Source organism: Stegodyphus dumicola, chromosome 10 (genome assembly GCF_044657685.1).
Source record: "Stegodyphus dumicola isolate Sdum_Otavi_A_Nest chromosome 10, ASM4465768v1".
In the NCBI taxonomy this organism is placed as follows: domain Eukaryota; kingdom Metazoa; phylum Arthropoda; class Arachnida; order Araneae; family Eresidae; genus Stegodyphus; species Stegodyphus dumicola.
This window is the reverse complement of record NC_140777.1, coordinates 119,831,745-119,848,946: the sequence shown is the minus strand read 5'-3', so window position 1 is coordinate 119,848,946 and position 17,202 is coordinate 119,831,745. Positions and strand designations below refer to the sequence as shown.

Sequence of the window (17,202 nt, the reverse complement as noted above, 5' to 3'; positions counted from 1 at the left end):
AGTTCGATGAGTCACGACTGAGCGCACTTCCCTTGTTAACTTCTATCGAGACAATGTTACGACTGCCCACGAGCATCAGTGCGGCTGTTATTCACTACACAACCCATGTGTCACTACACAACCCGTGTCTCTGAATTTTCAAGTGATTTTGTGTTTCTTCGCGTAAATGTTTTGTAAATTCATTAATAATGGCTTTTAGGAAAGATGGAGGTGAAAAAAGGAAAATGTTGAAAAGCATAAAAATGGCATGGGTATCCGTCACTTGGGCTATCGTTAACCATATACCTAGAACGATGGTGCCCACGATCGTGAAAAACAAAGACGTCGAAATTCACTGCGTTAATCGGCTGACGTTCAGAAGGCTGTGAAATCGATTACTAACGAAAGATCGGAGACGTTAGTGCATATTGAGAAATTATTTTTGGTCTGGATAGCAGAAAAACATTTATTTAGAGTATCATGCGTAGGGCTTTGTTTATATACAGTATATAGTATTTACCCATTGCATTTGTATTTTAGTGTTAAACAATGCTATAAAGAGAGAGCTATGCGATTTTTTTTATAATAACTGATTAATTATTTTCCCGTTATTTCTTAATGGAGAAGTATGTTTGATACACGTCCAAGGATCTGTAACGGACTAATGAAGTACACCTAGGTACCACTGTATATTAAATTTTCAGGTAGCCGGGCCCACTTCATTTTCATTTCCAATCTGTATATCCAACTAGTTTCAGATGTACGAAGTATATACAAGGCTTAATTTTTGAATTTCTTCAGAACCTACATGTCACGTCGTTAGCTCATCCATTCTTTTAATTTATACTTACTTATTCAAGCAGAGGGGTGCGCGCGCAACTTTCTGCTACGCAGTTATGCCCGAACACTACATACTCCCAGATATTAACTACACGCGAAGACAAAAGACGCTCTTTTACCATTCCCAAACTTCGAATTCTAGTAATTCATAATGTGAATAAATGGTAATAGTAGAAACTCGGGTCAGGAACGCCTCTCCTCACAAATAAATCGGATCAAGAACAAAATTTTTGAACAAAAGCAAAAAAAATCTCAATGGCCAACTGTGTCTCGAGTAACGAACACACAAGATAGAAACAATGATTTGCGAACGTATTTCGAGATCATCTCTAAGACATAATTCAAACTCAGAGACTTCGAAAAAATATCATTTCAATATTCTTCTTTGCTTAAATTTCATTGACGAAACCTGGCAGCTTAGCTACTTAAAGGAACTTTCAGCTACTTAAAGGAACTTTAGAATTCAACTTGGAAGAAATTGTTGCTAGATTCGTGTTAAAGGCAGAGACTCAGACTTTGAAAAAGTTTTTATTACCTATGATATTACGTGTTTAGGAGTTAAAAGTGAAGATATGCAGAAGTTACTACAGGAAAAACGTTCTCCTGAAATGAGAGCTCAGAAACGAAAAACTAGAACAATTTCAAAAGCAGAAACAAAGAAACGACCGAAATATTTTCAGAAGAGTAGGAAGGAAGAATAGATAATGTTAGCTCTTTGATTTGCGAAACGTGTACAGAATGGAGTAAAGTGTAAAATTTCAAGAAATTAATCAATGTACTGTATATTTTCATGCATTCTGTACGCGTTTATTACTTTTTTTAAATCGGCATTTTTACCTTATTTTTGAGAACGGTTAAATATTTGTCGGATTTCACTGCGTATTTTTCGAAAAGCTATTTTATCATTGTAGTCAAGCCGCCTTTGATCGATGAAATACAACAAGAGTTTTTACAGAAGTCATTGTTATGCAACAGAAGTCATTGCTGTCTAGGGATTAATGTAATTGACAGCACCTTCTTCGTTTGTCTTTTCTGTGTCATTCTATAGATTTTATGTTCTTGCGACATTTCAGACGATATCCGCATCACTCAAGGACCGAAAGCCTGGCTCAGTCGAATTGCAATCGAACCATTCCTCGGTGATTTCCCGATCGACATTTTCGAAGGATTTTAAGTTTTCATATTTTTGAATTACATCTTCAATTATTACCTCGGCTTTTTCACAATTAGATTAATCTCTGACTTCTATATTAGGAAGAATATTTTTCCGTGATCGAATCAATGTTACTGGATTTAATTTCTACTACTCTTGCGCATAACGCTGAGTGCGTGAGTGAGTACTGTCACGCACACATAATCCGCAAACCGGATAATCCGCACCCGAAAAATCCAGAGTACACAACATATTACTTTCATACACCAGCTGAGCATTTTCAATGATAGTGTCATGTCTCATTTTAGGACGATTTTAAAAGATAAACCAAACACAAATTAAATTGCAGAAACGTTTAGTAAGACAAAGGCTAAATGCGTTTCAAGCGGAGCTGAGAGGCAAAGAAGGAAAAGAAAATCTTTAGTAAGCTGTTTTAAAGGAAAGGGATTCCATATCTAAACAATAACATTTCTTCCCTATCATTTTTTTTTTTTTTTTAATCAGCTATCACTTTGTTCGCACATATGTGGTAAAATTAAATTAAATTTTTATATATTTGTATATTGTTGTCTGAGTGTGCATGTTAGATTCAATAATTTCCATTGGTTTTGTATGTTGAACTTAAGTACTAAGGAAGCCCTATTGTAAAAGTTTAAATCAGCAATCATCTGTGGTCAAAGAATATATGAATGTAATTTAAATCAACTCCTACGGAGAAAACACTCTCACTTCATGAATTTTTGACAACGGTTTTTAGGAACGCATTGCATTCGTCTACCGAAGTTTTACTTCGTGCTTCATTTATCGAAGTCAGTGATGCATCGAAACCAGTTCAATTCGGAAGCATTCATTAATTATTTATAATAAGCTAGTTCCGTATAAATATTTGCTTTTGCTTACTTTCACTTAGAAGGTAAATTTAATTGTTCCATTATTTACCAACAGATACTATAATTATGAAATTTCAGTTTCGAAAATTTATTTTTATTCATTCTCAAACGATAAAAATGGCAATAAGGAGAATCGAAAAACTTTTTCTCATCTCAAAACTTTTGTATTTTTTTACTAAGCCAGTAAGAAAAACTACTAGTATAATATCACTGCCTAAGTTTGTTCTAAAAAAACACAGCTTAATTTTCTGTCAATAGTACAAATTAAAATTCTTCGTGAAAACAAATCGTTACAGCTTAGAAAAATTATTTCATACGGCTAACGGAAATGAATTGGCAGTTTAATATTTAAATAAAAACTAATAATAAAATAATGTACCTTTGAACTTTGTTAGCATTTAATGAATATCATTCAATTAAAATATCCGTAAATAACTGCAATACAGAGCGAAAGAAAACATTGTCTCATCCAGTTAATCAAATAGCCGATAGATGGCAGCACCAAAAATGAGAAGCTGCCGAGAAAGAGCATTTTCTGAAAACTCTGACGTGACGCAAATGCACTAAAAACTTGATATAAAACGACATAGTTGCTTATCATACAGCTTAAAAAATGTATTTAATCATTATTGAAATATGTAATTACATATTAAGTCATAATATGAAAACAATATGCTATAAAGCTACAAACTGTTTTTCTCATATCCCTCTCATAAAATTAATTTTAGATTTTTATTATTATTTTAAAGAGTTTTGAGAAAACCCTGCTTTTCGATCAAATTATTAAAAAAAATCTCAGATACCTTAGCATTACTACTACTACTAACCTCGAGCTTATTAAAACAATGAGAAGTGTAGAAAAACAAAATATTATTTACTATATGAAAATACTACAAAACATTTTGGAATTTATTTTAAACATAAGCTGTTCAAGCTAAAACAGATTAAATTTTCTGATGGGATTTATTGCGAATCTTATAATAGATTCTACAAGCTCTTCACTAATATAGAGTTTTTATTAGTTCCTGATTATAACCTACCCTTACAAGGTCGAGGTTAAACGTCTCATGTTTTAAGGGGCTACAAAATAATTTCTATAATTCCTTATATTACTAATTTTTGTCCATAAAAACACAGAAATAGTGTGGTTTGAAGTGTTCTTTTCAGGTGCTTGGGGGTTCTTGAAAGATACTGTGCTAAGTTGTTTTAAAATCGGTCCGAAGTTGTTTAATCGGGTTTGCTTCCATCAAATAATAAACAAAGATAACATAGAGTTGATATATTAATTCACAGGCTACTTATTTTTGAAGCCTCTATGCCAGTCCAAAGAAAAGTTTAAAAAGATTTTAAAATCTATCTATGTATACATCTAAATTTATACCTCGGCAAAATAAAGAAATTTTTATTTAGAACATTCATTTCTGATAGAAAATATGTAAAACACTTTACAATGCTCAGCATTAAATTCAGAATCAGTCTTATTATGTAAAGCCCCGTCACCATTATAACTCCAGAATGGCATAATTACAAGGTGGCATGAATTTGCTTTCAACTATCCTGTGCTGCCATCTATCGGAACGAATATGAAATAATACTTACCCATGGAAGAGAACCTGAGCAGTCTCTCGTCTCGAAGAGAGGTGGTTTCGGAGAGCTCGCTGCTGTCTTCGTCTTCCTCTGGCACAGACGGGACGCCCATGTCATAACCCCACCGACGACGGAATGCCTGACGACCGCCGTCTAGCCGCACGCGGGGCAACTCAAGAAAAAGGCGTTCCCCAATCTAGAAGGATAAATAATACGACATGTAATTTTCGTTCATTAATGGTCTTATATTTCCCAATACGTAAGACATTAAATAAAAGATGTTTTAGACATTAGTATGAAATTTTAAACATGTTTTAGACGATTCAGAAGAATTATCAATTCACGTTTACTCTCATACATAAAAAGAGGGAGAACAGAAGCCTTTTTGAGTCTTTTATTTAAGAAGGACGAATGAAAACTTCACTATAAAGGTTAATTAATCTTTTATTAAATAATGATGAATCTGTATGTGTGTGTATATATGCATGCATGTATATTCTTCACACTGTGGAAAAACATTAGCATTTAGTCATATTCAGTATTTAATTCATAATGCATGTTATTCATTTAGATATTAACACATAAATAAAATTATAAATTACAAATAATAAAATTTTGAAACTCGCCAGTTTTCGGTTCATCTGAGTATTATGAAATCTAAATAATTTATATTGAAGATACGCATACTATTTGGTTTATGAAATTATATGCCTGAGACCTGAGATATAATCAAAAGTCTAGAAATAACACTTATATTACACTCACTAGAATTAAAATCATTTGAATGTGGATTCTGCTCTTCTACTTTAAATAGTGAATTCTTTTATAGCATCTTCATGAAATGAGGGCCATTCTTTAACTTTCAGAAGTTGGTTGTTTTTGTTTCTTTACAGATAATCTACTAAGTGCACTTAATCTTTCTTGTGACTGCGTTATTCTTAATGTAATTATTAATTCTTCTCAGTGTTGAAAGTGATAGTTCTGCTGATGTAACTGAAGATGGTTTTGATAAAATGAATGAGGACTACTCGGAAGTTTCAATCATAATGCTATAAATATTGTTGATATTTAGATATGGTATTAATTCAAGTACAGGTTTATTTTCAAACTCATAGGAAGAATACAAAGCAATAGTTCATTTTTAAGATTTACAAAATCAAGCAGTCTGCAGTATTGGCTAGCACTTAATGCATTTAGCAATATTTTGGAAAAATCAGAATTGTAAGAAAGAAAGTTCTCTTCATTCAGAAGGGTCATGAATTCAAGTTAAGGGAAAAAAACTTTTTTTAATATTTCATTAAACACATTACGAAAAATCTTAGAGTAAAGTCACCTGATTTTATATTTATTAACATAATATTATATTTATTCTTTTTGTTGACAGTTCATTCGTCTTGTGTGCGCTGATATTTTCCCACATCGTTTCAAAATCATTTATTTCTCTCTGATGTAAGCACATATTTAGATTTTGTGATATCCTTTGCATAGTAAGCAATATAAAAGGTTTTCGTTTGTAAAATCTTGTAAAGTATGTAATAAAGTCAGTTATTTCATCACACAGCCATTTCAGAAACTATATATGAGTAGCAAAATATCAGCGAAAACATTTTAAACAAAAAATGGTACTTACATTCAGCCAAAAATTGGTGCTACTTTGGTAGACGGTTGCACGGATTTTGGCGATTTCTTTTTGGCGAGCGATACGACTTATGGTAAACCCATTGCTAGACAAGTTATTTATGGTAACCGATACTTTGTTGTCATTTTATTTAAAAAATAATGCGTTTTATTATGCATAAATTCCGTGTTTTAAATATTATTTATGACTTCTAAATAATAAAAATGAATTTAATTTTGCATTTTTATTTGAAATAAAAATTTTATTGTTTATGATATTTTATGGAATTTTATGTTGTGAGTGATGTAATGAATGACGTCACATTATTTTAAAAGTAATTCTATAATATCTATAAATTTAATCTAATGTTTAATATCTATAAATTTAATCTAATGTTTTAAACATTATTTATGGCTGTTAAATATTAAAACACAATTTAATTTTGCATTTTTTAAATATGATTTTATTATGAATGATTATTTAAATAATTTTAATTCTAGGCGTGATGTAATCAGCTCGCTGATTGGTTACTGAATATTTGTGCATTACCGCGCCATTTTAAAATTTTATTATTCATCTCTTCGATTTCCTCAGATTTCAAAGCGAATGGGTGTCTCCGTTTCGAAGATGAATGTTGTTAGTGGTAATTACCAAGAATTATTGGTATCGGCATAAAAAAATTGCCGTTTGAGACCTTATTTTGGCCAACCTGGATTCCCTAATCAAAGATTTATTTATTGTTACTAGGGTCAGAGGAAATTTATTTAAAATATTTGAAGGAAACCTCGCTAATTGCTTCTTCAATGAAGTGCGAGAAATGTGGATAACAGATGAAGATTTTTTTTTTCCTGGTGCTTATCAATATGCGTATAGTAAAATGCTTAAAAAATGTAAGTACATATTTTTCTTTTACTTTATTATTGTATACTTCAATTTTTATTAAAAATTTAATACATATTTTTTTTAATTTCCTGAGATATTTATTGCCACATGTTTTAATGTTAAATAATTATATCCTATAAAACTTATTTTAAAGGATTTGAATTTAAGTAATTGAAAAATTTTAATTCTTTTAAACGTTGGTATGATGTTTTCAATTCAACATTCAATTAAGTAATATTTTATTCCAATTAAATGTTGGCGCAATGTTTTTATTCTATTATATGGAAGTAATAATTTAACCTTACTTTAGCATTTCATACTCTTAGTAAACGTATTTATTTACATTTGTCAGCCATCTTAATGAAAACAACGTTTCCAACAAAAAATTAATCCATTATTTTTAACGATATTTATTTTTTTAAAGTTTCGAATACTTTACTATGCGTGAAATACGTAAAAACAGCATTTTTCAAGATGGCTGACGACTGTAAAAACCGCGCCAACAATTGCGCCAATGTAAATCGCCAAAAATCCGTGCAACCGTCTACCAAAGTAGCACCCAAAAATTTAATGAATCCATGGTAACTATGCATTTCTCCTATTTATTGAATCTATAACTTCATCATGACCTTTAAATGGCAACGTTCTTTTTGCCAAGAACCTACACAATTTATCAAGCATTTTAAAATTTCTCTGTTTTTAATTCCAACATCGTTATGAAGTTTTGTAGATATTTGATTCTGTTGATTTAAATGAAGATCTATTCTTGATCATTCAAATGTGGAAAGTTGTAAATTTGCTTTAATACAACAAAGAGAATTTTCATATCTTGATGGATCATGACAATATATTCAAATTAGAAAATCTATTCTTAGTCCACACACTTGTTTTATCATCTCCAAACAGCAAACAAACTTTCTTTATCATCACAACTAGTTAACCAGCTCGTTTTCGTGCATTGAGAAGCTTGAAAATGTCTTATAAATTCTGGTTTTCATCCTACAAATTCCTGTTTTTTTAATCCCACGTAAAGTGGTTAAAGAAAGGGAAGCTCTATCGTTTTCGGTTATTTCCTTTTCCTCCGAAGAAAGGTCGAAGGCTAAATGGTTTTTGAATTAGATCTTATATCACACATTCCATTTTTTTTCCCCCATTACTGAAAAGTTTTTTTACAAAAAATTAACTATTAAAAGTTTAAAACATTGTTTCATGAAAATTTAACTATGCTTTGGAAAATAATTAAACAAATTTAAATCAAATTTCGATTATGCTGTGATAATAAACTTTTAAGGAAGAGAAAAAAATGAACTACATAGCTAAAACGGTGCTAAATAGTGACATAATACCTACATAGCTAAATTGGTGTGCACACGCAAAGTAGCCTGTGGTGCAACTTTCCGACCCGCAATCATGCCCAGGCAACAACATACGAAGTCTTCTTTAAAGTCCTCGGAAGAGAAAGTACCGGCGTAGTATTTAGCATGTGTTCAATTATTTCGTCATTGATGCGGTGTGTTTGGTTAGTTCATCTTTAAGGCAAGCACTGCCAAATAATTGAAAAGACACAAAGAGATAAACCTTTCTTTAGCATGATAACTACTAAGTGAATAATTTTCTTGAACTGCGTATGTTGCTTCAAATTTCTAGAAAAGGTACTTCTCTTAGTCTTGCAGTATAATGCGCCGTCATATAGAATTTTGAGATGAATGGAACTTTATGAAACTTTTATAACTTTGAAAGAAGTAATAACTGAGCTTTAAATCAAATGCGTTGTATAATGCAAACTTCGAAACAGAAAACTTGCCTCTACCGTACTAAAAAGTAGTAATAAATTGCTTTACATTCAGTGGTATAATATAGAATATTCTCTCCTTTTATCTAAGGCGTGATAGCATGCTAGAGCGCGAAATTCATCCAATCCTCGCCTTGCGGGTGAAAAGGAGAGTGTTACGTAATGCCGTATTTGTGTTCTGTTTATTGAATAATATCCTAGTTCCTGCTTTACTGTGAAACTGTGAAAATACCGATATCAAGTATTAACAAAGATGTTTATTCGTCAAGAAACATGTGCAGAATTCGAGTAGATAAGATTTATTTCTTTTTCTATAAATATTGAAATTGTAAACAGATATTCTAATAGTAGACTCACTGTGTCTAATTATTATTAAGGTTTATATACGTATCTATTAAGAACCTGTGCAGAACAACCGTTGACGGGTAGTCTCGGCGTAGTTCTGATATTTTTTGATAATATTTTCGTTACAATTGGCGTCCGCGACAGGACGCAGTGAGGTTTCTGTTAGAATTATTTTGTTCAATGGTATTTTGTGAAGTAAAGCTGGTTTCATTCATCGTTTTATTATGAATCCTTTAATTGTAAAACGCGTAGGATTGCGTTCTTCCTTTACCAAGACTGTCAATGTTTTGAAAAGCGAAATTGGTAAGGATAATTTTTCAGCAGGTATAATTAAAGATAAATTTACAAAGTTGCAAATGTTACAGAAAGATATTGAGGAACTTAACGAGCAGATTTTGAATTTTATAATTTCGACTGATGTAACGCCTGAAAAAGTTAACGATGAAATGGAAAGCTGAGATATTTATAAGGATGAATTTATTACCATTTCTCGCTTAGTTAGTGAGAAATTAGGTGCCTTAGGACAGATAAATTTAGAAACTAGGTCGCAAGGTAGTGTTTCTAGTAATTCACCTCGTAATACTAGATCGTTAAAGCTTCCGAAAATAGAGCTTAAGAAGTTCGATGGAGAATTATTGAACTGGCTTCCGTTTTGGTCTCAGTTCGAAAAAATACACGAGGACCCTGATTTGCACGAAAGTGACAAATTTCAGTATCTTGTGCAAAGCATGAAACAAGGGACGCGCGCTAGAGACTTTATTGACAGTTACCCAATGCCTGCGAAAAATTATTCAAAAGCTATTAGTGCTCTTAAGGAACGTTTTGGGAATCATGATTTATTAATTGAGGTATACGTGAGAGAGCTTGTAAAGTTGATTGTAACGAATGTTAAGACAGGCAGTAGTGAAAAATAACCATTGCCGCAATTATTTGATAAGATTGAAGCACAACTAAGAGCTCTCGAATCCTTAGATATTAAAACGGAAAGAAATGCTTGTTGGTTATATCCCATGGTAGAATCATGCCTCTCGGAGGAAGTCCACAGAGCCTGGCTAAGAAGTCCGCTTTTTGGAGAAGTAAAGGAAAGTCAGAATATTTCTGGCCTAACTAATTTGATGAAATTTTTAAGATGCGAAGTGGAAGGGGAGGAAAGACTTAAGTTAGCGCGGAGTGGATTTGAAATTTTTGGGCAAAAAGACAAGTATTGTAATAAATCTAAAAGGGAATTAAAAAACAAATTTAAATCTAAACAGTTAACGAGTGTCCCTACGGCGGCAGGTTTCCTTACGACGAAAGATAATAACGGTATTTTTTGCGATAAACTACATGATAGTAAGGACTGTTACGAAGCACGCTCTCTGTCATTAGACGAGAAAAAGAATAAAATTAGGCTTAAGAGGTGTTGCCTAAAGTGCCTTTCGCCTGGACATGTTGCTAAGTCGTGTAAACAATTTGTACGTTGCTATGTGTGTGGTAAGGCTCATACAGTTTCTCTCTGCCCGTATCTGCAGACACAAAAAACGCAGGAAAAGGTAACAGAGCCAGACACTTTTCAGGCAACTACAGCGGGACAGATGTGTTCCACTGAGGTAGCTCTCATGACAATTAAAGTCAATGTGTTAGGAAAATCAGGCACGAGAGAAGTACGAGCGCTTCTCGATTGCGGATCACAAAAATCATACATTTTGAAGTCTACGGTACAGGAATTAGGACTAATTCCCATTGCCGAGGAAACTGTAGCTCACACGCTTTTTGGAGGGGTTAAAATTGAACCGAACGTACATAAAAAGTATCGGATCAAGCTACGCTCTCTAAATCCGTATATGAGAAAAGAAATGGAATTTGTATTTTTGGATCAGGAAGCTATATGTGGAAATATAGCACGCGTACCTAAGGGCCCTATTTTAAAAGTACTTAAGTGTAAAAAGATATGGCTTTCAGACATAGGAACAGGTTACCCGAAGGTAGAGATGCTAATCGGCAGTGACATTTACGCTTCAATTCTTACAGGGAAAGTAAAACAGCTTGATGGAGGTTTGACTGCAATTGACACTACATTAGGATGGACTGTTTGTGGTCCATTTAAAGAGCATTTCGAACCACAAAGTAGTGGTATATATACTCTGAATGTAAGTCTGACGTTTCGGGACCTAAATGTATCCGATCTTTGGAACTTAGAGACAACAGGAATTTCAGATTCCAGCAGTAATTCTACAAAGAACGCGGAAGAAGATATTGCTTGGGAACGGTTTTTAGGCTGCTTAGGTAAAAATGAAGAGGGGAGATACTGTGTTTGGTTTACCCTGGTTGGAACATAACATAGATTTACCATCAAACCGCGATATTGCGGAAAAAAGGCTTCTCAGCACAACACAAAGACTTAAGTCTTTGAATATATTTGAAGAGTACGATAAGGTTTTTAGCGAATGGCTTGCTGAAAGCGTGATAGAGGAAGTTTCGGTGTGCGATCTTAAGTCTAAAGGACATTATCTGCCGCATCATCCTTTTATTAAACCGGATAGTCTTACCACCAAGGTACGGCCGGTATTTGACGCATCATGTAAATCTAAACGAGCACCTTTTCTTAATGAATGTTTGGTAAAGGGGCCGAATTTGATCGAAGAAATACCTGCCTTATTATTAAGATTCAGAGAGAAACGCATAGGAGTTACGGCTGATATAAGACGCGCATTCTTACAAGTTGAGCTTAGAAAGGAGGATAGAGATTTTTTAAGATTCCTTTGGTGGAAAAAGGATGGTCTCATAAAGGTGTATCGTCACACAAGGGTAGTTTTTGGTGTTAGATCCAGCCCGTATCTTTTAGGTGCTGTCATTTCTTTCCATTTGTCTCGAGTGTCTTCGGAGCAAAATCCCGTAGAAGAAAAGCTTCGAAATTCTTTTTATGTCGATAATTGCGTCACGTCTCTTGACACAGTGGAAGAGTTGAAGGATTTTATGGATAAATCAATTGACATTTTGGCAGAAGCTAAGATGGACCTACGGATGTGGACATTCGGTACTATAAACGACGTTAATAAAATTTCGAGGAATGATAATTCGGAATCTCTTTCTAAGAATCAGATTTCAGTCTTGGATAGAACGGATGCTAGCCTTTCTGTTCATATTAAGCCTGTGCGAAATCTAGACAACCTGTCAAAAAGATAGATTTTGTCATTAACACAGGGGATTTTCGATCCGCTAGGGTTCTTAGCTCCTGTATTATCCCGGCTAAGTTATTGATTCAAGAAGTTTGGTCTATTAAAGCAGATTGGGATTCTCCACTGTCAGAAGAGGTCAAACAAAAATTTTTGAAATGGTACTGTGAATTACAGATCTTATCAGATTTGAAAATATCCCGCAGAACAGGATATGGAAACAAACAAACTTGGACTTTGCATGTTTTTTGTGACTCGAGCCAGAAAGCTTACGCGACCGTGATTTTCTTACGCTGCGAAAACAATGGTGACACATGTGTAAATTTTCTGATCGCAAAATCTCGTGTTGCACCTTTAAAAAAGATGACAATACCACGTCTTGAAGTTTTAGCATGTGTTTTAGGAGTACGTCTAGCGAAGTATGCTGTAGAGGCATTATCCTTAGACGAAATTGAAAAACATTACTGGTCTGATTCCACCACAGCTCTGTCATGGATCAAGCGCAATGATCAATGGGGAACTTTTGTAAGAAATCGTGTCAAAGAGATTTGTGCACTTTCAGAGGAAAATCAGTGGTCTTACGTGCCAAGCCAGTTAAATCCAGCTGATATACCATCTCGTGGTTGTATCCGTCATCAAATTCTAAGGAATTCATGGTGGGAGGGTCCTAAGTGGTTAAAGAATCCGAAGGATAGTTGGCCACGTCTTGAAATTAAACCCAATGAGGCATTAATTTCTTCCGAAATCAGAAAGAAAACTGTACTATTAAACGTTAGCGTGAGTACTGATACATCTAAGTGGTATGAAAAATATTCTAAATTTTCAGCAATTGTAAGAATTTTAGCATGGGTTCTAAGATTTATTAGACGCTGTCAGGCAAAATCTGTAAATAGAGCAAAATTCTTGTCTGCAGCCGAGTTAAAAGATTCAAAAAACACTTTGAGTCTACTAGTTCAACGTGAAAGGTTTTCTCAGACTGGAGATGTAATAAATGGTCTTTCAGTCGTCAGAGATAAAATAGGACTGATAAGAGCGAAAACAAAGATTCTCGCAAGAGATGATGAATTTGGATTTAAATATCCAATTCTACTTCCGTCAAAGCATCATATTGTGCAAAGTCTAGTGCTCGAATACCATAAAAAGAATTCTCATGCCGGTGTTCAAATGCTCATGTCAATGATTAGAGAAGAATATTGGATTATTTCAGCTAGACAAACAATTAGATCAATTTCGGAATTGACTTGTGTGGTTCCCTTATTCTTAGGAAAAGGACTAAAGCCTGGGTGGTGCTGTTTACATGTGCAGTCTACAGAGCAATACATTTGGAGATTGTGACATCATTAAGTGCAGATTGCTGTGCACTCGCGTTGAGAAGATTCATCGCTCGACGAGGCCGTCCGACAGTTATCTATAGTGACAACGGCACGAACTTTATCGGTGTCTCTAGTGCATTGAACCAAATTGAGTGGCAAAAGATAGCTGCTCTTGAAACTCTAAATCCAATTAACTGGAAATTCATTCCCCCAACCGCAGCATGGTGGGGCGGTTGGTGGGAGAGACTAATTCGCATAGTGAAAAATATACTTGTTCGAGTTCTTGGTAAGTCGTCGGTTACGTATGAAGAACTCCTCACAGTTCTTTGCGACGCAGAAGCCACCGTTAACAACCGCCCGTTAACATACATCTCCAACGATGCAGATGAGTTGAGGCCTCTAACACCATCCAACTTTCTCAAAGATGTTAAAGAGATTAGAACGGCTGATCTTGATCATTTGGATAGGAACAAACTGGTAAAGAGAGTACGCTATTGCCAAGAACTGCGTGAACAATTCAGGCGACGATTCCGGAAAGAATACTTAGGTCAGTTGGTGCAAAAATCTGGCACATCTGACAAAATTTTCAAAGTTGGAGAACTGGTCCTTGTTGGTTCTGAAAACCAAAAGAGACTTAATTGGCCACTTGCAGTGATTGAAGAACTGTATCCTGGGAGAGACGGCCATGTGAGAGTCGTCAAAGTCAAAACTCCACTTGGTCATCTCGTTCGTCCAGTCAAAAAAATTTACCCTGTAGAGGTTAATTCTTCTGGGGATCCCATTATACCAGATCAACATACTACTAATGACCCACCAGCAACATCACAGAATGACATTCCAATTCAGAATGATGTTTCAGCAGCTCCTCGGACGTCAAGAAGCAGCAGAGTAATCAAGATACCTAAGAGACTGGGCTACTGAACTTTCGAACTTTGTTGATTTACCTCGAAGGTGGCAAATCAAGGTGGAAGGATGTTACGTAATGCCGTCAATAAACTTCGGAAGATATCCACGAGACAGTTTTATGAATAACTTTATTGAATGAACACGAGACTTTGAATGTATTAATGTTTTAATGACGCGAGTTTTATGTATCCTTTTTTTGTGGATGGCATCAGTTTTCGGCGTTGCCATGCACGTTCTAATCCGTGTTTGCTTAGTGATAGAAGTGTTCTATGAATTTAATGTTGATATGAATACGAATTGAATTATTATATTGTATTTGTGTTCTGTTTATTGAATAATATCCTAGTTCCTGCTTTACTGTGAAACTGTGAAAATACTGATATCAAGTATTAACAAAGATGTTTATTCGTCAAGAAACGTGCAGAATTCGAGTAGATAAGATTTATTTCTTTTTCTATAAATATTGAAATTGTAAACAGATATTCTAATAGTAGACTCACTGTGTCTAATTATTATTAAGGTTTATATACGTATCTATTAAGAACCTGTGCAGAACAACCGTTGACAGGTAGTTTCGGCGTAGTTCTGATATTTTTTGATAATATTTTCGTTACAGAGAGGAAGGGAGGCGTTCGCTTTGCCTGTTGTAATGTTTAGTCAGCTGAATGCTGATGATCTTCAGAATGCAGAATCCTTTTACGATGATGGGATGCGCAGAAAGACGTAGGAAGTGAAAGTGCATAATTCGTTTTGAATATCTGACTCTTAAATCAGTGATTCAGTGCACGGTTAAACATTGAAAGTAATTAATCAGATTTTCACTATGTGCCAATACTAAATCAATGTTAAATGACGTATGTTGAGTTAAATAATAATTCTTTTTTCTCAGTTTTAAATGCATAGCCATTGGCCGAATGCTAGGGCGACGCCCCTGACCTGAAAGCACTAAATTTTCAGCTTAAAATTTCTATTTATTTCATATTTTGCGCAAATTTGATGAATTGGACTTAACAAATCCTACAATTTAAAAGCAGTATGTTGCCAGTAGCAAAAATTAAGATATTTATGCTTCAAATTTAAAGAGGAACTTCAGTGGTTTAAAAGAAATGTATTGCCACTTGGAAAATCGTAACATATTTGTGCTTCAAAATTTAATCAGAAAACTCAGCGATTTAATAGAAATGTGCCGCCACTGCCCGAAATAAAATATTTTTATCTTCCACGAGATAGTTCGTTGTCATTTGGGAAAGGGTAAGTAAGATATTTAATTTTTTTTTTACAAATATGATCAGCCTGTTATATATTAACAGATTGAGCGATTTAGAAGCAATATATCATTGATAAAATAATAATTAGTCTTATTATATACATTCATGTTCTTATTAATTACTAGCTGGACCATAAAACTGCACCGATTAAAATTATTATATATTTTTCCTTTTTTATAATAACTATCTTAAGCAGCTGGCCGCACAGGCGGCTAGTTCATTAAAAATGTACGCTGATTTATGGAATGTAATCAACAATAATGTGCAATAATAATAACAACAGTAACAATAATAATAAACTTCATAGTAAATAACATCGCAATGGCTAAAAATCTAGGAAAACTTTTACTCGCAGATTTATTGGTGGATCCGATACCCCATTTACTTATTTGTTTAATTACTTATTTATTTTTTATGGTTTTACAATACACACAAATTTCCCACTAACTTAGACCTAGTAAGTCTTAAGAGTATGATCTCCAAGTTTTAAAAATTAGGCCCTTTCATAATAGCAGATTAGAGACTTTATTATTTATTTAATAATTTTCAGGGCTTAAAATGCAAAACAATTTCCCAATAATTCTGAAATCGTATGTCCTAGTTCTTTAACAGATTTGGACGACTTCAAAATGGTGTAGTACCACAGTAGAGGCACCATGCAAGTAGTCCACGGTTCTTTAAGACAGAAACCTTTAAAAGAATGCCCCGACATAACAGTGCCAGCACTTTTATGCAGATGGTTGTTTCCGACTTAGAAACTCATCTGCAGAAAACACTCTGCTGGCACATTTTCCCCCGGGAACCCTTATGAAGCTTTCTGTCTTTTCGAACAATAGATGTCGACCGAGTATCGAACTTTGAAAGTCCCAATTAGAAGAAGTCAGAGCCCTAGAAAAATGAATTTATTATAGTAATATTACACCCCAACTCATTAATCAATGACTCTTGAGCCCCTTCTGCTGACAATTCACGAATAAAGAAATAGAATTCAAAGAAATAAAAATAATAATGATAACTTGCATTCTGAAAATTTCAGATTAAAAAGTAACACCCATAAGGGGATTTTACCATTAAATATATAAAAATAATATATCTTGTTGTCAGCTGTTAAAACTCAATATTTACTGATAAATAGAATTTAAAATCAATAAAAAAAATTTATAGGTATGTAACATACGGTTATTAGGAACATCTTTTATTGTTTCTAGTACTGCTGAAAATGCTCACAAAATTACCTAAACGAGAAAAAAATATATTATAACTTAAATGTACTTTAAGTGATATCAGTTAGATGTACTATTGAAAATTACAATCATTCTATTTTTATTAGTATATCAAATAGATATATTGTTAAATAATGATTTAAGCTATCAAGATGTGTGTTTATTGCTGTTAGGTTATTCAGTTAAGATCGGAAAGATAAATTAAATATCTTATACTCTGCCAAGCAACCTGAGAACTAATTACTTACAGT

General features: G+C 33.7%; 1 protein-coding gene across 4 annotated transcripts in view; it reads right to left on the bottom strand.

The window, feature by feature from the left end:
- Nucleotides 1-17,202, bottom strand: part of raskol (Ras GTPase-activating protein raskol) — a 730,597-nt gene that overhangs the window by 406,588 nt on the left and 306,807 nt on the right. For all 4 annotated transcript variants that reach the window (XM_085825453.1, XM_085825452.1, XM_085825454.1 and 1 more), the window contains one exon: nt 4,462-4,645. In XM_085825453.1, coding sequence (XP_085681579.1) covers nt 4,462-4,645 — 184 coding nt within the window. The remainder of the gene's footprint in view (nt 1-4,461; nt 4,646-17,202) is intronic.